The sequence below is a fragment of the Hyla sarda genome, chromosome 4 (assembly GCF_029499605.1).
Source record: "Hyla sarda isolate aHylSar1 chromosome 4, aHylSar1.hap1, whole genome shotgun sequence".
NCBI classification, from domain to species: domain Eukaryota; kingdom Metazoa; phylum Chordata; class Amphibia; order Anura; family Hylidae; genus Hyla; species Hyla sarda.
Window position 1 is genome coordinate 180,486,696 of NC_079192.1, and position 27,652 is coordinate 180,514,347.

The 27,652-nt window shown below is 41.9% G+C and overlaps 1 protein-coding gene across 7 annotated transcripts in view; it reads right to left on the bottom strand.

The window, feature by feature from the left end:
- Positions 1–206: 206 nt before the first annotated feature.
- Positions 207–27,652, bottom strand: part of LOC130368776 (TRPM8 channel-associated factor homolog) — a 62,165-nt gene continuing 34,719 nt past the window's right edge. For 6 of the 7 annotated variants that reach the window (XM_056572986.1, XM_056572981.1, XM_056572979.1 and 3 more), the window contains exons 2-8: positions 11,827–12,453; positions 9,680–10,623; positions 7,373–7,467; positions 6,420–6,633; positions 5,747–5,986; positions 3,392–3,726; positions 207–817 (exon numbers count right to left, since the gene is read on the bottom strand). In XM_056572986.1, coding sequence (XP_056428961.1) covers positions 566–817; positions 3,392–3,726; positions 5,747–5,986; positions 6,420–6,633; positions 7,373–7,467; positions 9,680–10,623; positions 11,827–12,443 — 2,697 coding nt within the window. In that variant the 5' untranslated portion in view covers positions 12,444–12,453 and the 3' untranslated portion in view covers positions 207–565. Of the gene's footprint in view, positions 818–3,391; positions 3,727–5,746; positions 5,987–6,419; positions 6,634–7,372; positions 7,468–9,679; positions 10,624–11,826; positions 12,454–26,239; positions 26,451–27,652 lie in introns of those variants that run through there. The other variant, XM_056572980.1, reaches the window with a different exon arrangement.

Consider the following 27,652-nt stretch of genomic DNA (forward strand, 5'->3'; position numbering starts at 1 on the left):
AATACTTTTGCAAGGCACTGTAAAACCTAAGGGGCAATTCTGATAAGAATTATTTATATATATATATATATATATATATATATCTATCTATCTATCTATCTATCTATCTATATATATATATATATATATATATATCTTATCGATTAGCTGACCCTTGAAACAAAGGATTAAAAATTTAAATTGTTTAAATATGAAAAATAAAAGATTACACTTTTTGACCATATCACCAAGCCCTCGGTAATGCAATTTTTTTTTTATTTCAACTTGGAATGTCATACATTGTACAAGTATAAAACAGTAGATGTGGCCCTATTGTGACCATGAACTACAGTGCACTATACTAGTAGTTTCTACAGTGCTGATATCCAAGGAGACCCATAGCAGATTGCAATTAATCACAACAAAAAATCTGATTTATACCCATACTATGAAGTATCCACACTGCTAAAGGAGCATGGTGTATGACACAATAGTTATATAGTATATTGCACATTCCAGGTTCCTGAACTAATATGTAAAAAAATGGCAGTATACATTCAATTTCAGATGTTCTCATTTTTCAATTTTACTTTGAACTGACATAAGATTTCATAGGATCTTTGTCCCATTCTGGCAACGTGGACAGTTTATTGTTAGTGGCATCATCAATAGGCCATCCCCAGGCCTTGAAGAATGGTACCAGGTTTTTATTGACTGCATGAGAAAACTTCTCCGCCCAAAGATTCATCTTAACATTCTTGTTTTTGCTGACATTTGTCAATGTTTGGTACTCTGCAAAAACTTGTTTAAATGGGTCCCAACCAAAGCCCTCTTGTAGCTGAAAAGGAGAAACAGCATAGACTGTTATCAAGACTATTACACTATATTCATCATAAGACTATATATAATTAAAAAAAAAACATAAAACACCCATGTAAACAAAAAACACCCAAGACAGAACAAAACATGGATTCTGGAAGATGTATTATGATCTATAGTTACTAGTTAGAGAATAAAATAGGTAATTTAGGGTACAATTTGGTAGCCTATATCATTTTGTTAAAACGGTTTCCTACACAACACCAAGCTTAAAGGGGTTATCCAGAAAAAAACTTTTTTTTATATATCAACTGGCTTCAGAAAGTTAAGCAGATTTGTAAATTACGTCTATTAAAAAATCTTAATCCCTTCAGTACTTATGAGCTTCTGAAGTTAAGGTTGTTCTTTTCTGTCTAAGTGCTCTCTGATGACATGTGTCTCGGGAACCGCCCAGTTTAGAAGCAAATCCCCATAGCAAACCTCTTCTTAACTGGGCGGTTCCCGAGACACATGTCATCAGAAAACAGAAAACAACAACCTTAACTTCAGAAGCTCTTAACCCCTTTTTCACCTTAAAGGGGTTATCCTGGAAAAAACTTTATATATATATATATATATATATATATATATATATATCAACTGGCTCCAGAAAGTTAAACAGATTTGTAAATTACTTCTATTAAAAAATCTTAATCCTTTCAGTACTTATGAGCTTCTGAAGTTTAGGTTGTTCTTTTCTAGCTAAGTAATCTCTGATGACACGTGTCTCGGGAAACTTCCTCCGGAAGAGGGGTGGAGCGGGTTGCGGGAGTGACACCTGCAGCAGGAGCCCTGATTGGTCGGCCGGTAAACCGGCCGATGAATCAGGGCGATCGTGAGGTGGCACCAGTGCCACCTCACCCCTGTTGGCTATGGCTGTTCGGGGCTGTCAGAGACGGCCCCGATCAGCCAGTAATTCCGGGTCACCGGGTCACTGGAGACCCGATTGACCCGGAATCCGCTGCATGGGCTGAATTGTACAGCGATCTGTGGCCATCACCGACATGGGGGGTCATCATGACCCCCCTGGGCGATATGCCGCCATGCCTGCTGAACGATTTTAGCAGGCATCGGCCACCGGCTCCGCTCCAGCTGGCAGCGGGGGGCCGGGAAAGCTCATGACGTTCTCATACGTCATGAGTCCTTAAGGACTCTGAAATGGAGACGTATGAGAACGTCATGTGTCCTTAAGGGGTTAAGTACTGAAAGTACTGATTTTTTTAATAGAAGTAATTTACAAATCTGCTTAACTTTCTGGAGCCAGTTGATATATAAAAAAAAGTTTTTTCCTGGATAACCCCTTTAAAATAACCCCTTTAAAAACCATAATTTAATTCACCTCCCCCCCCCCCCCCCCCAAAAAAAAAAAAAACACTATCAATTGCAGAGGGAAGGGGGGACAATCCACTGTAAAGGTAGCTGGAGGGCTTACCTCTCCTCCTGTCCCTCCCATGGCTCAATAACCCCTTCCACCCCGCTTTTTTATTTTCCACATAAAAAACATGTAAACCTAATAAAAATATACTATTCAATTTTACATTATTAATGATAAATGGCATAAACGTCATATTATGAAAAATTCCGATCAATACCACAATGGTACCGATAAAATAAACAGAATACGGTGCATAAAATGAGCCCTCATACAGTCCGGTATACAAAAAAATGTTAAAAATTTATGGGGTCTGAAAACCGCAAAAAATTTCAACATTTGTAAAACATGATGGAAACTATACAAATTTGGTATTGCTGTATTCAGGCTGACCTAAAGTATCAAGATAACATGTTAGTGTCACTACACGTTAAAAAGCATAAAAAAAAACACAGTTTGCTAAATTGCTTATGGGAGAGCTGTTCAGCTATCTCTGGCTCTACCATAGAGATACATGGTGCCAGGTTGACACACTCCGTACCCGGGGAGGTGCTGTCATAGGTGGTCAGAAGAGCTGTCATTCAGGCACCTAAGTGGCATTATTGCTATTGATCATGGCACTTAAGGGGTTTATGGCGAACACCGGCGTTATCGACGATGTCCGTCATTGGCTGTAAGTGCACAGTGGCTGATATCAGCTGACACTTACAGTATAAGAAGCAAGCACAACTCCAGTGCTTGCTTTACGAGCAAAATGCACGGGAACGGAAGTTTGTGACGTCACAACTCCACCCCTATGTGATGTCACGCCCCGTCCCCTCAATGCAAGTCTATGGGAGGGGGCGTCACGCCCCCTCCCATAGACTTGCATTGAGGGGACGGGGCGTGACGTCACACGGGGGAAGAGTCGTGACGTCACAAACTTCAGATCCCGTGGTCAGGACCCAAACCCTCCAGCGCTTCTGGACCAGAAACAGGTGGGTGCCGCATGCCAGTGGCAGGACCCCCACGATCATACATCTTATCCCCAATCCTTTGGATAGGGGATAAGATGTCTAGGGGTGGAGTACCCCTTTTAGTACCAGGGCAACTGAACATACATTTAAATCCAATGTCATTAAGAGATTAATCCCACCATTAATACTAATATTTTTAAGATGTTAATGATTTATGGTAAAGTACCTGAAGATAAGTCTCAAGTGCTATCCATACACTCCATTGTGCTAGATTGGCTCCATTTTTGACATACTGCTTGACTCTGTTTTCTCTTGCTTCTGGCTTTAGATTTGGATGAGCTTTATCCCTTGGGATTCCTAGCACTGTTTCATGCACATATACTGACCACAGGTTACAGGTGGCTTCTGTGGTGTGAGGAGGGAATTCCCAAGCTCCTCTCTGCTGGTTGTGGCCAAGTTCATGTACAGGCCCCCACAGACCTTTCTTTATATTCTCAAGGCTTACTAATGCAGTTGCTGATGGCAAATGACACATTATTGGGTATCCAGCATGCATCCAACCTGTAGTAATAAATAAATAAGTCAGGGTACGCTCATTGACAAAAAAAATAAAGCACCAAGAAGGAGTTGTTGGAATCGAATGAAACATGAGTCGCATGAGTCCTGTACATATCGCTGAGCTGCTAGTGTCCCTCAATACTAGGGGTGACCGACTGTCGTATGCAATTGCTCCCCAGATCATCACATCAGCATATGGGGTACTGTGTTACTCCAGAAGCCATAACTGAAGGGTTCACCACAAGGCCTCCATACTCAAACCTGACTATTGTTTGATCCTAAACAGTATCTGGAAATATTGCTAAAGAGGTATGGTTCCAGTCCATATCAGTCCAAATTTCCTTCTGCAAACACCTGTAAATTGTCCAAGCAGAGACGTATGTGTTATAAAGGTGTCTAGCTGGTGGGCAAGGAAACTTTGGGAGCTGCTTGTGCTTGTCAGCAGCAGATGCAATCCTCTCTATTGGTAGTCTGCTTGGGCCACCTAGAACCTGTTTGTCATGTGTGCGTGTACTCTTGTTACCACTGCTCCCAACACCTCCTAACAGCTTGATCAGAATGGCTTAGATGGTGAGCAGTTCTTCAAACCAACCATCCTGCTTCTCTCAGCCCAATGATGCACCTCCTCTCAAAGTCTGTCCTCTAGGCAAAATGTCTTTGAATGTATCATAGAGGCATGTCTAGCAGTAAATGATCTCTCTCCAAGAGGGACACTACCAATAAGTAGCCTCTGATGGCCTTTTTATAGGGCAGCAGGGGAAGCATTTTTACGCCCTCATGTGGCAAGATCCAGAATCTAATCAGACCACACCTATAATTATTTACATATCATAACTGCATTCTGAGTTCTGCAGCAATCCAACATTTCCATCAGGGTGCATTATTTTTATAATACAATGTAGTGTATTATGAGTGTATTCATTGGGTTTCTCAAAGTAACAATTCTGTGATACTATTAACTAGGCATTATAAAAGTCACAACAATACTGGTGATATTAGCAGTTGGTACCCTGCCAGTGTCAAGGACAAGGGGGTTGTGCCCTTAATTTTCACTGGAGAGGTGGTTATACATAGGTATTGATAATCTGATGAAGTTATTTAAAGGGGTACTCCACTGACCAGCATTCAGAAGTAAATGTTCCGAATGCTGTTTTTGCGCTGCAGGGGTCGGCCACGCCCCTCGTGACATCACAGCCATGCCCCCTCAATGCAAGTCTATGGGAGGGGGTGTGACGCCCCCTCCCATAGACTTGCATTGAGGGGGCGTGGCCAACCCCCGCAGCTTGAAAACACTTTCTGAACGCTAGCCAGTGGAATACCCCTTTTAACCAATACATGATAGCTTTTTACATAGAGAAAATGTATTCTTATGCTTTTATAAATGTTTAATAAATGTTCTATTCATATGTGGAGCTATCAATAGCAGAATTGTAAAATTTGCTCTTTGAAACTCTTGATCAAAGCCATAAACTATTGACAAAAACAAAATGCCAACAAATACACAAATAAATGAAAGCACAGCAAACAGGGATTGCATTTATCCAATGTCTTTATCCACAATTCTTCAGCTGTTATACAAACAGATATGTATGGACAAAATAAAGGATAATCCCCCAGTGATGGTCAGTGCTCGGAACGCACGGAACAGCCGGACTTCCAGCCTGCAGGAGATGCTACAGACCACGGCCAGGAACAGGAGACCTAGATGGAGGCAGATGAATTCTAAGAGTACCTGATCGACAAACTACTGCTACTTGGCACTGGGTGATTATCCTTTATTTTGTCCATCCATATCTGTTTGTATAACAGCTGAAGAATTGTGGATAAAGAGGTTGGATAAACGCAATCCCCGTTTGCTGTGCTTTCATTTATTTGTGTATTTGTTGGACTTTGGCTGGGGAATATGGAGCCCCTAGATTGAATGCACGCGAGCCACCAGGGAAGAATCAGTGATCTGCTGTGCTATAACCAAAAACAAAATGCCACCCATCGATTTCCAGAAAACCATGAGCAACCTGCTTACCTGCTGATATTTGGACATCGGTTACAAATCTTTCTGGGCGTAGAAACTTCTTTGGAGTTGATGCAAGATCAGCTATTGCTTCCATGATCTTATCCCACTGAGACATTAAAGCATCTGGATCATCCAGTGAGCGGATCACATCGGAGGGGACAGTAAGGATAATGTTTTCTGTGATGAGTTCAGCCCAAGGAGCTGGATGATGACGATTTTTGTCCACCCAAGATGAGCGACTTATCTTTCCTTCAAAGAAAAAAATAAATAAATAATAGAATTTAATTTTATAATTTTGCAGTTCTTCTCTATATACTGTATTTCTAGATCATTTATGCCAAGTTTGACAGCCCCCACCAATTCATAAAGTGGCTCTACTCATCTATGATGTCAAACAAACTGTATAGCTGTGAGATAAAGGAACCCCTAAGGGTAGGGTCATGTGTGCCATATTTTGCTATTGATTTTGTAACCGATTGAATTCAATGGGTAAAAATATGCAGCAGCAAATACACAACAAAATACGGCAGACATGAGCCTACCATAAAGCAGCATCATTCATAACAAATTATTGACATGTTCCTTAATGTATATATTATGACTAAAAAGCACTTCTCTGCTGTTTATTGTGTTTTCTTAACCATCGGACATTTTAGTGAAAATAAGGACAATCCATACTTACCCTTTATAAACATAGGCGCTAGTTCCACTCCTTGTACTGAAATCCGAACATTACCCAGTTGACTCTTGCCTTTGACAATAACATATAGAAGTCCACCCCAGGCACAAGATATTGAAACCTTCTCATTAACCACACCCTTCCTGTGCACCACCACTGGCGCACGACAGTACTCATTTGCACCGCTAAGATTATCTGAGTGACAGCCGATCTGTACCTGTAATAAATAGAAGACATTTACTACAACTGCCACAACTACTATTGCACAAAATGATACTTGGTAATACAAAACTAGAGGTGCATTTTAAACCTACAGATGCTGTGGTAAAACAGGATTAAAGGGGTTATCCAGCATAAGGTGATTTTAGTATGTACCTGGCAGACAGTAATGGACATGCTTAGGAAGGACCTGTGCTTGTCTTGGGGCTAAATGGCTATGTCGTGAGATTACCATAACACTGTGGCTAGCTTTTTTTGAACTCATATTTCCTGTTTGACTTATGTTTTTTTGACTACAAATCCCATAATGCCATTTTCCTCCCTCCCACACATCAGCCACCCCACCCATTGAAACAAAAGACCTGTGGTTTTCAATCAGGGTGCCTACAGCTGTTGCATTAGTTGCAGATTGATCTCTCTCCCACCAAGTGATCCCTCCACCCATTGAGGCAGACAGGTTTCCTGTCATCAGCTGACCAGTGAGTCAGGTCTTGGCCGCATTGCAACCTGGGAAAAATCTGAGACAACAGTCATTTTGTATGCTGGTAAAAATAAATAGTGGGGTGAAAATAACATAAGAATTGTGAGAAAACCATCACACACAGGTACAGACACTATATTATGAACTACACTAACTTTACAGCCCCTGTAGCATAGTCAAATAAAAAAAAATCCTGGAATACCCCTTTAATACCTAATTATCACTTATAGTACACAGCAACAATTTTGGAAGTTACCTGGAGACCTTTACCCACAGCTGAGGCTGGAAACACAAGTGTTGCAGTTTTCCGAGGAGGTAAATAGAGTCCAAGACTTCTCCAGGCATCAGGACCTGGGGACATAATATCTAGGTATCAGTTTTTTTGGCCCCATAATGCAGGCAATTTTTCTAGAAACATTGCTAATTATGTACAATTCTAAAGTATAAGCCATTTGTACACACGCTGGGAAGTAGGCATATGGATTCTATTGTTTTCAATTGAATAATTTACAGGAAAACATGTCTGCCATTCAGCCTGATAACATGATCCATGCTGTGTTCCATTAAATGCTACCCTAAGTCCAAAGTTTTGCCATATAGAAAAGAAGAATACCACACAAAAACAGTAAAGTAAATCCAAATATGTAAAGGGGTACTCCGATGGAAATTTTTTTTTTTTTTTTAATCAACTGGTGCCAGAAAGTTGAACAGATTTGTAAATTACTTCTATTTAAAAATCTTAATCCTTCCAGTACTTATCAGCTGCTGTATACTACAGAGGAAATTCTTTTAATTTTTAATTTCTTTTCTGTCTGACCACAGTGCTCCCTGCTGACACCTCTGTCCAAGTCAGGAACTGTCCAGAGCAGGAGCAAATCCCCATAGCAAACCTCTCCTGCTCTGGACAGTTCCTGAAACGGACAGAGGTGTCAGCAGAGAGCACTGAAAGGAAAGGAAAGGAAATACAGAAAGGAAATTGAAATAGAAAATAAATTCCTCTGTAGTATACAGCAACTGATAAGTACTGGAAGGACTAAGATTTTTAAATAGAAGTAATTTACAAATCTGTTTAACTTTCTGGTACCAGTTGATTAAAAAAAATTATTTACCACCAGAGAATCCCTATAATTCTGAAATGCGAACACCAGGTGCATGAATGCTGTATTGGACAACAGCATGGAAGGTCTAGGGCAGTGGCCTTCAACCTGCGGACCTCCAGATGTTTCAAAACTACAACTCCCAGCATGCCCGGACAGCCAATGGCTGTCCGGGCATGCTGGGAGTTGTAGTTTTGCAACATCTGGAGGTCCGCAGGTTGAAGACCACTGGTCTAGGGGATTGCTGTTGTTGTCCAGCACCGGCTAAAAAATATGTTAACTTTATATAATCCATATTAAAAATAGCTGTTGAGAAGACTCTATAACTAACCTAGTAGTTATAGGAAACCTTCAAAACTAAACCTTTCCTATAGATTAAATAGCGTTTATATCACAATGGAGTGTTGGGACGCACACACGCATCACTGCTCCTTTTTTTCTATTGGAGCTCCCATAAATAGCTGAGTACATGGCTTCCAAAGAAAATGAATAGAGCCGTAAAGCATATGCGCATCCCGACACTCCATTCTGATGGGAGACTCGGGTCCTCATTCTAGAGATTGCAGGGGGTCCTAGAAAGTTATGTACTATGAGACAACCTCTTTAACTGGGTGCTGGACGATCGCAGTAATTTCCTGAATCTAAGAAAAAACTTTTATGCAAGGCAAATATATGTTTGGAAGAAAGAAATGGCTGCACGATAATGGCATTAAAAGGGTTGTGCGCTGCCCTGACTTTCTGAGCTCCGCTCACAGCGTCCGGAAGTTCATTACTCTGAACGCTGTGTGTGGGCTTCCGTGTTCGCGGCCTCCGGGCGTGACGTCACTCCCGGCCCCTCGTGACGCCTCGCCCCCCCCCCCCGCCCCCCCCTCAACGAAAGTCTATGGGAAGGTGGCACAACCGCTGTCACGCCCCCTTCCCATAGACTTTGGTAGAGGGGGGTGGGCGTGACGTCACGAGGGGGCGGGTGAGACGTCACGAGGGGCCGGGCGTGACGTCACGCCCGGCGGCCGCGAACACGGAAGCCCGCACACAGCGTTCGGAGTAATGAACTTCCGGACGCTGTGAGCGGAGCTCAGAAATTCAGGGCAGCGCACAACCCCTTTAAGATGCAGTCACAGCTATGCATACCTACTATATATACTCATATACTCAAGAACAATGCAGCACTACTTATCAATACTGTGTCCGGTGCCGGCGCCCCAACTTGATTAAAGTCCATTCAATAGAAAAACCATTGGCGCAGCACTCCAAAAGATTCAAAAAAGTGTAAAATGTATTCCATCATGTCAGTACAAGCGACGTTTCAGCCCCTCAATGGAGCTTGAAAAAAGCTCCATTGAGGGGCTGAAATGTCGCTTGTACTGACATGATGGAATACATTTTTACACTTTTTTGAATCTTTTTGAGTGCTGCGCCAATGGTTTTTCTACTATATATACTCAGATATGAGAAAAATGCTTTACCGGGGTTCGTGGCATCAATCTGCACTGTGACCGGGGGTTTGCACGGACCGCAGTCACATTCTAGTTTATCTAGACAGGTAACTTCTTGGGCCAGACACATCATGAAGGCCTCCTTGGAACAGCTTTTTGCTGGATGCTGTTTGCTGACAGAGGGGACACTACAATTATGGACTAGGTGTACAAGTTCTTCCTGTAGAGATAAAATAAGAGGGCTGGCTGGCAATCTCATGAAAGTAGAAACATCTTGCCGGAGTTTAGACAGCCAGTTGCTCAGTGGTGGTTTCAGCTCAACCCCACTCTTTAAGTCACATAAAAGTTGACAGATTGCTCTTGGAAAATGGTAGGTAGTAGCTTCTGCTTGAGGATCCAAAACTGGATAAATGCCCTGAGGAACTGTTGCGCCCAAAATGCTGATTCCAAGCTTATTGAGGACTTTGTTTCCTGGATATTGGGAAAGCACATTTGGATGAGAGTAAGACCAGTACCAGGCATGTCCAACAATAAGCAGGCCTCCACCCTCTGCCACAAACTGTTGGATTTTTTCGGCCTCGGCGTCACTGTATGATGTACAGCAGTACACACTGAGATCCGGAACTAAGTTCGACACCGCACACTGAAAGCCTTCAGTCTGTAGGATGTTGGCAAAACTCTTCAGTTGACTGACAACACCAATCTTTCCTTGTCTTCCCATATCCAGCCAAGAGACGGCATTGAGCCAGAAGGGTTTAAGCTGTGGTTTGCATAGATAGCCTTCATGTGTCCCCACAACCACACGACCTCTGCCGTAATATGCTGCGGCAAAAAAGCACTGGTTACTCTTGGTTAGACCAATTGGAAAGGTCAGAGGCCCATGAAGAAGCAGTTCTGAGGGGACACTGCCTCCGCTAATATCCACATTGCTAACACCTTGCATCAGATGCTTTAAATCTGCTGAAAAGTTCACACTGTGAAACAATAAAATAAAAGAAATAAGAAAAGTATGAGAAGGTTTTATCTGATAATATGATTGAGACATGCAAAGGGGTACTCCGGTGAAAAACCTTTTTCTTTTAAATCAACCGGTGCCAGAAAGTTAAACAGATTTGTAAATTACTTCTATTAAAAATTCTTAATCCTTCCAGTACGTATTAGCTGCTGAATACTACAGAGGAAATTATTTTCTTTTTGGAACACAGTGCTCTCTGCTGACATCTCTGTCCATTTTAGGAACTGTCCAGAGCAGCATTTGTTTGCTATGGGTATTTTCTCCTACTCTGGACTGTTCTTAAAATGGACAGAGGTGTCAGCAGAGAGCACTGTGGTCAGGATGTCAGCAGAGAGCTCTGTGTTCCAAAAAGAAAAGAAAAGTATTCAGCAGCTCATAAGTACTGGAAGGATTAAAGGGGTATTCCAGAAAAAAAAAAAAATATATTTTTTATTTTTAGATCAACTGGCTCCAGAAAGTTACACAGATTTGTAAATTAGTTCTATTAAAAAAAAAATCTTAATCCTTCCAATAATTATCAGTTACTGAAGTTGAGTTGTTCTTTTCTGTCTAAGTGCTCTCTGATGACACCTGTCTCGGGAGCTGTCCAGAGTAGACGCAAATTCCCATAGCAAACCTATTCTGCTCTGTGCAGTTCCTATGGGAATTTGCTTCTACTCTGGACAGCTCCCGAGACACGTGTCATCAGAGAGCACTTAGACAGAAAAGAACAATTCAACTTCCGCAGCTCATAAGTACTGAAAGGATTACGATTTTTTCATAGAAGTCATTTACAAATTTGTTTAACTTTCTGGAGCCAGTTGAGATTTTATATATATATATATATATATATATATATATAAAAGTTTTTCCTGGATAACCCCTTTAAGATTTTTTTAATAGAAGTAATTTACAAATCTGTTTAATTTTATGGCACCAGTTGATTTAAAGAAAAAAGTTTTCCACTGGAGTATTCCTTTAAATGACAGTATTATCTTCTAGATCAGTGGTCTCCAACCTATGGACCTCCAGGTGTTGCAAAACTACAACTCCCAGCATGCCCGGACAGCCAACGGCTGTCCGGGCATGCTGGGAGTTGTAGTTTTGCAACATCTGGAGGTCCGCAGGTTGAAGACCACTGTTCTAGATGATTGTATAGTGGAAAAGAATCAATGGTACTTACTCTTTATCAAAGGGGCACCAGGGTATTTTTTCACTCACATTAAAATTCCCTATTTCTCCAACCTGACCAGTAAAATATATCCCAGAGACAGACGTTATTTTGTTCCCAGGAAAATGACACAAAACATTGTCTTGCTTGTTGGACTGTGCCCAGTGCCAGGCTTGAGCTCCAATGAGAAGACCTCCTCCTTCTTTTACAAAGGAGACTACTTCTTTAGCCTGACTGTCATTATATCCACTCATACACAGAACGCCTAGATCCTTCTTCACACCAGAGACCTTTTCAACCTTGTGTCCAGAGGCAATAAGAGTCTGTTCCAAATGACCCAGGTTGTTTTCTACACCTATTATGGCTTCTGGGGAAGGTTTCAGCCAAGATATTGCCTTTTTTAAGAAATCCATAATTTGTGGCAGATTCAAGAATGCCTCGTGGCCCAAGACCACGACTCGGCCTTTCCCATACTTGGAAGCAGCAATGAGAACATGTTTTCCAGGACTTGCCAAAACGGGAAAAGCACTGTCACCAGTCAGGAGAAGTTTGCATGGTATACTGTTACCAGAGAAATTCACACTACCGATGCCTTGGACCAGTGCGTGGTAATCTTCATTAACAGCCATTGTCTATGTTCTGTAAAACATGAAATTAACATTTTATGTCACTCCTCAAATATATATTACAGTCCATTTATTATAGTATGTGTAAGTCACTATAAGGCTATGGTCACAGGTATGTTCATATGTGGAACTAGCTGAGTATCCGGCGTTGCACCATTTTTCCTTCCTAATCCTTGTTGTGGAGGAAAATCGTCAACAAAGGAGGAAACTTTTGACATCATATCCCATCCTCATATATCGTTGTCATATCCCGTCCCCATATCCCACTTAATATCCCGTCATCATATCTGGACCTCATATTCTGACCTCCTATCCTGTCCTCATATCTCGACCTCAAATCCCTTCCTCATATCCCATCCTCATATCCCGACCTCCTATCTCGACCTCCTATCTCGACCTCCTATCCCGACCTCCTTTCCCCTATCTCGACCTCATATCCCGTCCTCATATCCCAACCTCCTTTCCCCTATCTCAACCTCATATCCTGTCCTCATATCCCATCCTCATATCCTGTCCTCATATCTCAACCTCATATCCCATCCTCATATCCCGTCCTCATATGCTGACCTCATATCCTGTCCTCATATCTTGTCCTCATATTCCGTCCTCATATCTCAACCTCATATCCCATCCTCATATGCCGACCTCATATCCCGTTCTCATATCTCGACCTCATATCCCGACCTCATATCCCAACCTCAAAGCCTGACCCCATATCCTGTATCATCTTTGTGACATGGGGTGTGGCTTGCAAGCCGGACTGACACATTCACCAGGAGATGCAGAGTGGAGCTTGTGGAGTAAGGTACTGGAAGTCCCATATACTTGCATGTGACTTAAAACAAAAAACAATCTTTTATATAAGGGTGCAGGTAAGGGTTAATTTAACTATCATATCTTTTTATTTGACATTTAAGTAATATGTGTACCAGGTATTATTGAAATATCTCCAGCCGTACAGAAGTTATGTGGGAACATACATTTCCCATTGATTTGCATGGGAATTTAAACAAGAACCCCAACCCTTACAAATGGGGGTAGTTAAGGGTTAACTTAACTATCCTATATTTTAAGTGGACATATAAGTAACATGTGACCATGTATTATCGAAATATCTCCAGCCGTTTGGAAGTTATGCAGTAACATATATTTTACATAGACTTGTATAGGACTTTAAACACAAACCCCTTTTTCACCTCCTTAAGGGTTGAATTTTGAAAAATCCTTTCTTATTCCTCGTCTACGTCTTAAAAACACCTGTGAAAAAATTCAGCTTTCTAGGTCCAAGGGTTTAGGCTGGGAATTGATGAGTGAGTGAGTCAGGCCTTCTCTTTTTATATATATAGATGTATATCCGTGTGGACATTCCCCCGACAGCAGAGCGTCGGCAGAACAAGCCGCCACTAGGACCACTCAGAAATGCTCCATCTCATAGATAACAATGCATTTCTGTGCGGACTCAGCAGACATGTCTATTCTGCAAACTCTGGGAACTGTGCACAGTGCAGCAGAATCCAATGTAAATCAATGGGACTCTGCTGCAGCGGAATATTTCCTGAACCGCATGGACAGTTCACTGCAGCAGAGTCCCATTGATTTCAATAGGATTCTGCTGTACTGTGCACTTACTACTCCCCTTTGCTTAGCAGTTTTAGGCTATGTTCCCACAATGGTGAGCAAAGGGGAGTAGTAACCTTCCTACTAGTAATAGTAGTTTCTGGTTCTTCTTCACATGTCTTTTAAGAACCATAACCTTTTTATTTTTCATTGACATTGCTTGTACAGTTTATAAACTTTATTGAATCACTTTTATTCTTTTGCTTCAATTGCATACATCATGCAGTATAAATAACATTTTAAAGGGGTACTCCACTCCTAGACATCTTATCCCCTATCCAAAGGATAGGGGAAAAGATATCTGATTGCGGGGGTCCCGCTGCTAGGGACCCCCACAATATAGCATGCATCACCCACTGTATCTGCTTCCGGAACCGCTGGAGGTTCTGGCTCCCGACCACGGGGACGGAAGATCGTGACGTCCCCATGTGATGTCACGCCCCGCCCCCTCAATGCAAGTCTACGGAAGATCGTTACGTCACGATTCCGCCCCTGTGTGACATCACACCCCGCCCCCTCAATGCAAGTGTATGGGAGGGGGCGTGACAGCCGTCATGCCCCCTCCCATAGACTTGCATTGAGGGGGCGGGGCGTGACATCACACGGGGGCAGAGTCGTGACATCACGATCTTACGTCCCTGTGGTCGGGAGCCAGAACCTCCAGCGGTTCTGGAAGCAGATACGGTGGTTGCTGCATGCTATATTGCAGGGGTCCCCAGCGTCAGGACCCCCGCGATTAGACATCTTATCCCCTATCCTTTGGATAGGAGATAAGATGTCTAGGGGTGGAGTACCCCTTTAACTCCAGTTCACAGATTATTTCAGTTGTAATGTCACCAAATATACATAGTTAAAGGGGTTATCCAGGAAAAAACTTTTTTTTAAATATCAACTGGCTCCAGATAGTTAAACAGATTTGTAAATTACTTCTATAAAAAAATCTTAATCCTCTCAGTACTTATGAGCTTCTGAAGTTGAGTTGTTCTTTTCTGTCTAAGTGCTCTCCTGACACCTGTCTCGGGAACCGCCCATTTTAAAAGTAAATCCCCATAGAAAACCTCTTCTAAACTGGGTGGTTCCCGAGACACGTGTCTTCAGAGAGGACTTAGACAGAAAAGAACAACTCAACTTCATAAGCTCATAAGTACTGAAAGGATTAAGATTTTTTTTATAGAAGTAATTTACAAATCTGTTTAACTTTCTGGAGCCAGTTGATATATTAAAAAAAAAGTTTTTTCCTGGAATACCCCTTTAATTTTATATTATAGTAGCAATACAATATAATAGCAACATTAAAAGTATGTTTGACATGTGGTGGTGGTGGTGGGGGGGGGGGGGGGGGGTCTGCACTCTAAAAGCCATACCTTTTTACATTTCCATTAATGTTTTGCAGTTTAATTAACATTATTTGTTTTGGTACAAGGCTTGGTTCTTGTGGCCATAAAGCAAACATATATTAGGGTATATATATATTAAGTAATCTAAATTTTATGGGAAACTATTTGAATTCAATAAAAACAAAAACTTGAAAAAACACCCGAAACTGTGTCTATACCACAGCTATGATGGGCCGGTCTCAAACCAAACCTGATTGTAAGCAGTCACAGAATACGTAAGTATTCCATCTAGTGACTCTAGGTAAAAGTCTTTTGTGACTGAAGTTGTTCTCCTTACTTTTGTTCTCTCACCAATATGACTATGATGTCACCAAATGTCCTGCAGAAATTAAAGTAAACTACATAAAAAATTTTTTTGGGTTTTGCACAAGTCATGGTAAATCGAGCAGGTGCAGGAATGGGAAAGGGAGAGAGGAGATGTTCCAGCCTTCAGTACGTCAGGGGCATACTAACAACTCTTTAAAGGGGTACTCCAGTAGAAAACATTTTTTTTTAATCAACTGGTGCCAAAGTTAAATAGATTTGTAAATTATTTCTATTTAAAAATCTTAATCCTTCCAGTACTTATCAGCTGCTGTGTGTTACAGACGAAGTTCTTTTGTTTTTGAATTTCCTTTCTGTCTGACCACAGTGCTCTCTGCTGACACCTCTGTCCATGTCAGGAAAGTTTCAGAGAAGGAGAAAATCCCCATAGCAAATCTCCAGAGGTGTCAGCAGAGAGCACTGTGGTCAGACAGAAAGGACATTCAAAAAGAAAAGAACTTCCTGTGGAACATACAGCAGCTGATATGTACTGGAAGGATTAAGATTTTTTAATAGAAGTAATTTATAAATCTGTTTAACTTTCTGGCACCAGCTGATAAAAAAAAAAATGTTTTCCAGTGGAGTACCCCTTTAACTAATTTTAATTAATAGTCTGGCTGCAGTCTAACCTATTGTCTATGGCATATATTTACAGTACTGGTAGGTTGAAAGAATGTGTGCTGTAAGATATATCACCTTGTAGAGCAGTGATTCTCATCTAGGGGGCCACAAAAACCTGCCAGGGCTGCCCTGGCACTTTGGTGGGCAAGAGGGCGTAAATGTTTTCCCACTTTATTCCCTTTATCAGTAGATGCCTGGTGGTAACTGTCAGCAACACTCAAAGTTCTACCCACAATTATTGACCCTCCCCTCCAGAGAGGAGCAACCGTACACCGGCAGGAAGCATCCACATCACTGCAGTAAGTACCACACATGATTCCGTTTGCAGCGGCTGGAGATGGTCGGAAAAGCCGAAAGGGGACAAAGCAGAGAAGTTACGTAATTTGCGTAACTCCCACTGACTTTAAATCGGTACTGTGGTAGAAAACATATGTTTTCAAATCAACTGCTGCTAGAAAGGTAAACAGAATTGAAAAATCTTGCAGAACTTATCAGCTGCTGTATACTACAGAGGAAGTTGTGTAGTTCTTTCCAGTTTGACCACAGTGCTCTCTGCTGACACCTCTGTCCGTGTCAGGAACTGTCCAGAGTAGGGGCAAATCCCCATAGTAAACCTCTCCTGCTCCAGACAGTTCCTGACACGGACACAGGTCGCAGCAGAGAGCAGTGTGGTCCGACTAAAAAGAACTACACATCTTTCTTTGTAGTATACAGCAGCTGATAAGTACTGGAAGGATTACAATTTATAAATAAAAGTCATTTAAAAATGTGCTTAACTTTCCAGCACCAGTGTATTTGAAAACATTTTTTTTCCACCAAAGTATCCCTTTAATTAGAGCTGCACAAATGGCATAGCCTGCAGGCTACCCTGTTTACCTAACTGCGGAAGTTACCTAAACAGTGTAGCTCGCGGGGCTATAATGTTTGTGTAGCTCCCATTAAAGTCAAAGGGAGTTCCACAAATCCCGTAATGTCCCTGCTTCAGCCACTTTTGCTTTTTCTGTCCACCTCTGGCTGCTGTAAATATATTGGAGGAGCTGAAAAACCCAGAAGAAACAAGGTGGGCAACCCCTTTAAAGGGGTGTTCCAGCAAGCATGGGGCCCTACCTACAGGGTGAAAACTACCTTCAGTGTTGTCCTACCTACAGGGTGAAAACTACCTTCAGTGTTGTCCTACCTACAGGGTGAAAACTACCTATGGGTGATCCTAGCTACAGGGTGAAAAGTACCTTGAGTGTTATCCTACCTACAGGGTGAAAAGTACCTTCAGTGTTATCCTACCTACAGGGTGAAAAGTATCTTCAGTGTTATCCTACCTACAGGGTGAATACTACCTTCAGTGTTGCCCTACCTACAGGGTGAATACTACCTTCAGTGTTGTCCTATCTACAGGGTGAAAAGTACCTTCAGTGTTGTCCTACCTACAGGCTGAAAAGTACCTTCAGTGTTGTCCTACCTACAAGGTGAAAAGTACCTTCAGTGTTGCCCTACCTACAGGGTGAATACTACCTTCAGTGTTGTCCTACCTACAGGGTGAAAACTACCTTCAGTGTTGTCCTACCTACAGGGTGAAAACTACCTTCAGTGTTGTCCTACCTACAGGGTGAAAACTACCTATGGGTGATCCTAGCTACAGGGTGAAAAGTACCTTGAGTGTTATCCTACCTACAGGGTGAAAAGTACCTTCAGTGTTATCCTACCTACAGGGTGAAAAGTATCTTCAGTGTTGCCCTACCTACAGGGTGAATACTACCTTCAGTGTTGCCCTACCTACAGGGTGAATACTACCTTCAGTGTTGTCCTATCTACAGGGTGAAAAGTACCTTCAGTGTTGTCCTACCTACAGGGTGAAAAGTACCTTCAGTGTTGTCCTATCTACAGGGTGAAAAGTACCTTCAGTGTTGCTCTACCTACAGGGTGAAAAGTACCTTTAGTGTTGCCCTACCTACAGGGTGAATACTACCTTCAATGTTGCCCTACCTACAGGGTGAATACTACCTTCAGTGTTGCCCTACCTACAGGGTGAAAACTACCTTCAGTGTTTCCCTACCTACAGGGTGAAAAGTATCTTCAGTGTTATCCTACCTACAGGGTGAAAACTACCTTCAGTGTTGTCCTACCTACAGGGTGAAAACTACCTTCAGTGTTGCTCTACCTACAGGGTGAATACTACCTTCAGTGTTGCCCTACCTACAGGGTGAAAACTACCTTCAGTGTTGCCCTACCTACAGGGTGAAAACTACCTTCAGTGTTGTCCTACCTACAGGGTGAATACTACCTTCAGTGTTGCCCTACCTACAGGGTGAAAACTACCTTCAGTGTTGCCCTACCTACAGGGTGAAAACTACCTTCAGTGTTGTCCTACCTACAGGGTGAATACTACCTTCAGTGTTGCCCTACCTACAGGGTGAAAACTACCTTCAGTGTTGCCCTACCTACAGGGTGAAAAGTACCTTCAGTGTTGCCCTACCTACAGGGTGAAAACTACCTTCAGTGTTGTCCTACCTACAGGGTGAAAACTACCTTCAGTGTTGCCCTACCTACAGGGTGAATACTACCTTCAGTGTTGTCCTATCTACAGGGGTCAAACTACCTATGGGTGGTCCTAGCTAGAGAGCAGAAAAGAAATGAAAGGTAAAATCTGACCTACTTCTGAACATTTCTTGAAGATGATCCTAAACTAGCTGCAGAATTTCATCCTGGATCAATATTTATAACCTCATTTGCATCTAGATTTGGGTGTGAGCAAATGTTTCTATGATCCCATTACATGTGTCACCATAATCCTCATTATAGGAATGTATGTGTATGCTATAAATATAACAATTATTAAAGCAATTTAGATTTTGCAATAATAGAATCATTATTTCATTATTAATCCTAAAGTAAATGTGTTGACTGATATAAAGGTTTCAATACATGTGGGTGTGAACACAAATAGTTGCATTATCTAACCTAATACTTGTTCATAAATGCTTTGTGTATTTAAAATCAACTGGTGCCAAAAAGTTTACCTCTTAAAGGGGTACTCCGGTGGAAAAAAAAAATTCATATCAACTGGCTCCAGAAAGTTAAACAGATTTGTAAATTACTTCTATTTAAAAATCTTAATCCTTCCAGTACTTATCAGCTGCTGTGTGCTCCAGAGGAATCTTTGTAGTTTTTTTTCTGTCTGACCACAGTGCTGACATCTCTGTCTATGTTAGAAACTGTCCAGAGCAGGAACAAATCCCCATAGCAAACCTCTCCTGCTCTGGACAGTTTCTGACATGGACAGAGATGTCAGCAGAGAGCACTTTGGTCAGACAGAAAAGAGCAACTCAACTTCCTCTGGAGCATACAGCAGCTGATAAGTACTGGAGGGATTAAGATTTTTTTTATTGAAGTAATTTACAAATCTGTTTAACTTTCTGGCACCATTTGATTAGAATTTTTTTTTCCACTGGAGTACCCCTTTAAGCTTTTCAAATGCCTTTTTATGGGATTTTTTTTACTTAGTAACACTTAAATAGTCCTAGAGACATGTAAAAAGGTTTGCTAGGTCGTGTTCCAATGTTCAAACTCTGAGCGATTGTTTGAACAAGTAGGGAGAAGCGCGCGGCTGAGCGCTTCACTCGCTGGCTCACCATGACCTGTGTTTAGTTGGACTATACGGGTTCTATCTTAGGTCTATGGAGCCCATCTAACGGAGATCGGATGGGCCATGGAGTAAAGTGCAAAGCCACATGCTCCTCGTTACTTTCTCTAATAATCTGTGGGGTTTAACCCTTTAAGACTCCCTTCAACTTCTACAGAGAAGCCTGTGGGAAAAATGGCAGAGACAGCATCATACCAAGAGCATGAACCATGAATTAATGAACCGCATGACTTGTAATGAGAAAAATGCAGTTAAAAAAAAGTCACAAAAAGTGCATGTACTAATACATAGGCCCTAGTTGATCCAAACGTGTGAGAGAAAAACAAGAGATTTTCCCACAGCCAATCACTTTTCTGCTTTCATAAGAAGTACTGTAAAGTGAAAGCTAAGCTGTGATTGGTTGCTGTGGGAAAATATCTTTAGTTTTTTTTGTCTCAAACATTGTGATAAGTCAGGGACACTATTTTGAAAAATTTAAAATAAGCGCCACAAAAACTTCATCATGGGGGACAAAAAAGAAGTGTATCTTTTGTTGGCGTTCTATGAGGGCAGAAAAAAAGGTATGAAAAAGAGTATTGTGAGGGAAACCCTACAGGTTTGTTCTAGTGACGATTTACTTGGTAGTGGATCATGTTCTCCATAAGAAACTGTACAATTGGTTTAACGGGGAGCTGAACTGTTCAGACACTTCTCCCGGATCCATAATTGTCTGATCACGGGGGAGGATTGTGTCCAACCACTGCCCCCCCCCCCCCCCCCCGCGTTCTCCTGTAGGGGGCCTGTCCTCAGTGTGCTCCAGCCCCCACCTTCCAGGACGTGGCCAGGTGACGGCTGACGGCCTGCTCAGCCAATCAGCCAAACGGGAGGTGGGGGGCTAGTGGTCGGACTGACCCCCCCCCCCCCCCCCCCCGCAATCAGACACTTATGCCCTATCCTGTGGGTAGGGGGTAAGTGTCTGATAAGTTCAGTTCCCCAGAGTACCCCTTTAAGGTTTCCCTACAGGATTGGCATGGCCCAGATTTCTCAATCTGCATTAAACCGAAACTGTCTGGTTTTGCCACAACAAGCATTCACAGCTCCGCTTTTATATCTTACCAAACTCTGATAAAATAAACGTTAAGCTGTAAATGGTAGTTATGGCAAAACCAGACAGTTTGGGTTTCAGGCCGATTGATAAATCTGTGGCTATTATACTTGTGCCAATTACATGCCATTTGAGACAGTGATATCATTATGGTATGTGGGTATACATGTATTTCTTACTATCTTTTGGACATGGGAAAGAAGGATATAAATATGTACATCCCTTGCCAGATTTTTCTATTACAGAGCTGGAAACAATGCCACTGTAACAGTACCAGCATGCGACAGTGCCCCTGTCAACAATGCCCATGTAGCAATGCCAGCATGTCCCTATAACAGTTCCCCTATCAACAATGTCCATGTAACAATGCCAGCATGTCCCTATAATAGTTCCCCTATCAATAATGCCCATGTAACAATGCCAGCATGTCCCTATAACAGTGCCCCTATCAACAACTCCCTGTAACAATGCCAGCATGTCCCTATAATAGTTCCCCTATCAACAATGTCCATGTAACAATGCCAGCATGTCCCTATAACAGTGCCCTATCAACAATGTCCATGTAACAATGCCAGCATGTCCCTATAACAGTGCCCTATCAACAATGTCCATGTAACAATGCCAGCATGTCCCTATAACAGTGCCCTATCAACAATGTCCATGTAACAATGCCAGCATGTCCCTATAACAGTGCGCTATCAACAATGTCCATGTAACAATGCCAGCATGTCCCTATAACAGTGCCCTATCAACAATGCCCATGTAACAATGCCAGCATGTCCCTATAACAGTTACCCTATCAACAATGCCCATGTAACAATGCCAGCATGTCCCTATAACAGTTACCCTATCAACAATGTCCATGTAACAATGCCAGCATGTCCCTATAATAGTTCCCCTATCAACAATGTCCATGTAACAATGCCAGCATGTCCCTATAACAGTGCCCTATCAACAATGTCCATGTAACAATGCCAGCATGACCCTATAACAGTGCCCTATCAACAATGTCCATGTAACAATGCCAGCATGTCCCTATAACAGTGCCCTATCAACAATGTCCATGTAACAATGCCAGCATGTCCCTATAACAGTGCGCTATCAACAATGTCCATGTAACAATGCCAGCATGTCCCTATAACAGTGCCCTATCAACAATGCCCATGTAACAATGCCAGCATGTCCCTATAACAGTTCCCCTATCAACAATGTCCATGTAACAATGCCAGCATGTCCCTATAACAGTGCCCTATCAACAATGTCCATGTAACAATGCCAGCATGTCCCTATAACAGTGCCCTATCAACAATGTCCATGTAACAATGCCAGCATGTCCCTATAACAGTTCCCCTATCAACAATGTCCATGTAACAATGCCAGCATGTCCCTATAATAGTTCCCCTATCAACAATGTCCATGTAACAATGCCAGCATGTCCCTATAACAGTGCCCTATCAACAATGTCCATGTAACAATGCCAGCGTGTCCCTATAACAGTGCCCTATCAACAATGTCCATGTAACAATGCCAGCATGTCCCTATAACAGTGCCCTATCAACAATGTCCATGTAACAATGCCAGCATGTCCCTATAACAGTGCGCTATCAACAATGTCCATGTAACAATGCCAGCATGTCCCTATAACAGTGCCCTATCAACAATGCCCATGTAACAATGCCAGCATGTCCCTATAACAGTTCCCCTATCAACAATGCCCATGTAACAATGCCAGCATGTCCCTATAACAGTTCCCCTATCAACAATGTCCATGTAACAATGCCAGCATGTCCCTATAACAGTGCCCTATCAACAATGTCCATGTAACAATGCCAGCATGTCCCTATAACAGTGCCCTATCAACAATGTCCATGTAACAATGCCAGCATGTCCCTATAACAGTGCGCTATCAACAATGTCCATGTAACAATGCCAGCATGTCCCTATAACAGTGCCCTATCAACAATGTCCATGTAACAATGCCAGCATGTCCCTATAACAGTGCCCTATCAACAATGTCCATGTAACAATGCCAGCATGTCCCTATAACAGTGCCCTATCAACAATGTCCATGTAACAATGCCAGCATGTCCCTATAACAGTGCCCTATCAACAATGTCCATGTAACAATGCCAGCATGTCCCTATAACAGCGCCCTATCAACAATGTCCATGTAACAATGCCAGCATGTCCCTATAACAGTGCCCTATCAACAATGTCCATGTAACAATGCCAGCATGTCCCTATAATAGTTCCCCTATCAACAATGTCCATGTAACAATGCCAGCATGTCCCTATAACAGTGCCCTATCAACAATGTCCATGTAACAATGCCAGCATGTCCCTATAATAGTTCCCCTATCAACAATGTCCATGTAACAATGCCAGCATGTCCCTATAACAGTGCCCTATCAACAATGTCCATGTAACAATGCCAGCATGTCCCTATAACAGTGCCCTATCAACAATGTCCATGTAACAATGCCAGCATGTCCCTATAATAGTTCCCCTATCAACAATGTCCATGTAACAATGCCAGCATGTCCCTATAACAGTGCCCTATCAACAATGTCCATGTAACAATGCCAGCATGTCCCTATAACAGTGCCCTATCAACAATGTCCATGTAACAATGCCAGCATGTCCCTATAACAGTGCCCTATCAACAATGTCCATGTAACAATGCCAGCATGTCCCTATAACAGCGCCCTATCAACAATGTCCATGTAACAATGCCAGCATGTCCCTATAACAGTGCCCTATCAACAATGTCCATGTAACAATGCCAGCATGTCCCTATAATAGTTCCCCTATCAACAATGTCCATGTAACAATGCCAGCATGTCCCTATAACAGTGCCCTATCAACAATGTCCATGTAACAATGCCAGCATGTCCCTATAATAGTTCCCCTATCAACAATGTCCATGTAACAATGCCAGCATGTCCCTATAACAGTGCCCTATCAACAATGTCCATGTAACAATGCCAGCATGTCCCTATAACAGTGCCCTATCAACAATGTCCATGTAACAATGCCAGCATGTCCCTATAATAGTTCCCCTATCAACAATGCCCATGTAACAATGCCAGCATGTCCCTATAACAGTGCCCTATCAACAATGTCCATGTAACAATGCCAGCATGTCCCTATAACAGTGCCCTATCAACAATGTCCATGTAACAATGCCAGCATGTCCCTATAACAGTGCGCTATCAACAATGTCCATGTAACAATGCCAGCATGTCCCTATAACAGTGCCCTATCAACAATGTCCATGTAACAATGCCAGCATGTCCCTATAACAGTGCCCTATCAACAATGTCCATGTAACAATGCCAGCATGTCCCTATAACAGTGCCCTATCAACAATGTCCATGTAACAATGCCAGCATGTCCCTATAACAGTGCCCTATCAACAATGTCCATGTAACAATGCCAGCATGTCCCTATAACAGTGCCCTATCAACAATGTCCATGTAACAATGCCAGCATGTCCCTATAACAGTGCCCTATCAACAATGTCCATGTAACAATGCCAGCATGTCCCTATAATAGTTCCCCTATCAACAATGTCCATGTAACAATGCCAGCATGTCCCTATAATAGTTCCCCTATCAACAATGTCCATGTAACAATGCCAGCATGTCCCTATAATAGTTCCCCTATCAACAATGTCCATGTAACAATGCCAGCATGTCCCTATAACAGTGCCCTATCAACAATGTCCATGTAACAATGCCAGCATGTCCCTATAACAGTGCCCTATCAACAATGTCCATGTAACAATGCCAGCATGTCCCTATAACAGTGCCCTATCAACAATGTCCATGTAACAATGCCAGCATGTCCCTATAATAGTTCCCCTATCAACAATGTCCATGTAACAATGCCAGCATGTCCCTATAACAGTGCCCTATCAACAATGTCCATGTAACAATGCCAGCATGTCCCTATAATAGTTCCCCTATCAACAATGTCCATGTAACAATGCCAGCATGTCCCTATAACAGTGCCCTATCAACAATGTCCATGTAACAATGCCAGCATGTCCCTATAATAGTTCCCCTATCAACAATGTCCATGTAACAATGCCAGCATGTCCCTATAACAGTGCCCTATCAACAATGTCCATGTAACAATGCCAGCATGTCCCTATAACAGTGCCCTATCAACAATGTCCATGTAACAATGCCAGCATGTCCCTATAACAGTGCCCTATCAACAATGTCCATGTAACAATGCCAGCATGTCCCTATAATAGTTCCCCTATCAACAATGTCCATGTAACAATGCCAGCATGTCCCTATAATAGTTCCCCTATCAACAATGTCCATGTAACAATGCCAGCATGTCCCTATAATAGTTCCCCTATCAACAATGTCCATGTAACAATGCCAGCATGTCCCTATAACAGTGCCCTATCAACAATGTCCATGTAACAATGCCAGCATGTCCCTATAACAGTGCCCTATCAACAATGTCCATGTAACAATGCCAGCATGTCCCTATAACAGTGCCCTATCAACAATGTCCATGTAACAATGCCAGCATGTCCCTATAATAGTTCCCCTATCAACAATGTCCATGTAACAATGCCAGCATGTCCCTATAACAGTGCCCTATCAACAATGTCCATGTAACAATGCCAGCATGTCCCTATAATAGTTCCCCTATCAACAATGTCCATGTAACAATGCCAGCATGTCCCTATAACAGTGCCCTATCAACAATGTCCATGTAACAATGCCAGCATGTCCCTATAACAGCGCCCCTATCAACAACTCCCTTTAACAATGCCCGCATGCGATACTTCCCCTATCAACAATGTCCCTGTAATAGTACCACAATGAAACAGTGCCCAATAATAGGACTATCCTTCTACAGGAGGCACAAGTCTGCAGAGCTTTGGCACACTACTAGTACCTGTGTTGCGCAAAATGTCAGTGCCAGTACAAGCTAATGGCGGGGAGAAGCCTTTAAGTAGTTGTAAGGTAAGTTTCTCTACACTATAAAAACTTTGCTTAGTAGAAGAATCTGTCATTTCCCGGCTATTAATCAGTTCCATGGATAAGATGCAACAATTAACTTTAGCCCATAAATGATACTATACTATAGACTTCTTAGAATATAACAAACATACCTGTCATAGGAGAAGACCAACAAAGAACATGGAGATAAAGTTACACCCACTGTGCCAACATAGTGCCAACACAGACTTTATACTGGGAGGGGTGGGACCAGTAATCTGCTGTGTCCAGCCAATCATTCACAGTATCTGGACATATCTAGGCTGACACAGGGATAACACTCACTGGTACAACGTCAGAGCAAACAAGGAAGTAGGAGTCACTGCACAGTGGTGTCCTGGATCCCTGCTCTCATGCGCAGGCGCAGTGTGTTCAAAGTGTCATTCAGCTACATCACCACAAGAGGGCCTACACGTCACATGTCCTGTTAAAAAGGGTTTTTTCCTGAATGGAAGTGTAGAAACTGTTACATATAACTCCAGACAAATAATGTGTAGTATGACATCTCTATATGTTACAATGTACAGTATGACATCTCTATATGCTACAATGTACAGTATGACATCTCTATATGCTACAATGTACATTATGACATCTCTATATGTTACAATGTACAGTATGACATCTCTATATGCTACAATGTACAGTATGACATCTCTATATGTAAAATGTACAGTATGACATATCTATATGTTACAATGTACAGTATGACATCTCTATATGTTACAATGTACAGTATGACATCTCTATATGTTACAATGTACAGTATGCCATCTCTATATGTTACAATGTACAGTATGACATCTCTATATGTTACAATGTACAGTATGACATCTCTATATGCTACAATGTACATGATGCCATCTCTATATGTTACAATGTACAGTATGACATCTCTACATGCTACAATGTACATGATGCCATCTCTATATGTTACAATGTACAGTATGACATCTCTATATGTTACAATGTACAGTATGACATCTCTATATGTTACAATGTACATGATGCCATCTCTATATGTTACAATGTACAGTATGACATCTCTATATGTTACAATGTACATGATGCCATCTCTATATGCTACAATGTACATTATGCCATCTCTATATGTTATAATGTACAGTATGACATCTCTATATGTTACAATGTACATGATGCCATCTCTATATGCTACAATGTACAGTATGACATCTCTATATGTTACAATGTACAGTATGACATCTCTATGTGCTACAATGTACATTATGCCATCTCTATATGTTACAATGTACAGTATGACATCTCTATATGTTACAATGTACAGTATGACATCTCTATATGCTACAATGTACAGTATGACATCTCTATATGTTACAATGTACATTATGCCATCTCTATATGCTACAATGTACATTATGACATTTCTATATGCTACAATGTACAGTATGACATCTCTATATGCTACAATGTACATTATGCCATCTCTATATGCTACAATGTACATTATGCCATCTCTATATGCTACAATGTACAGTATGACATCT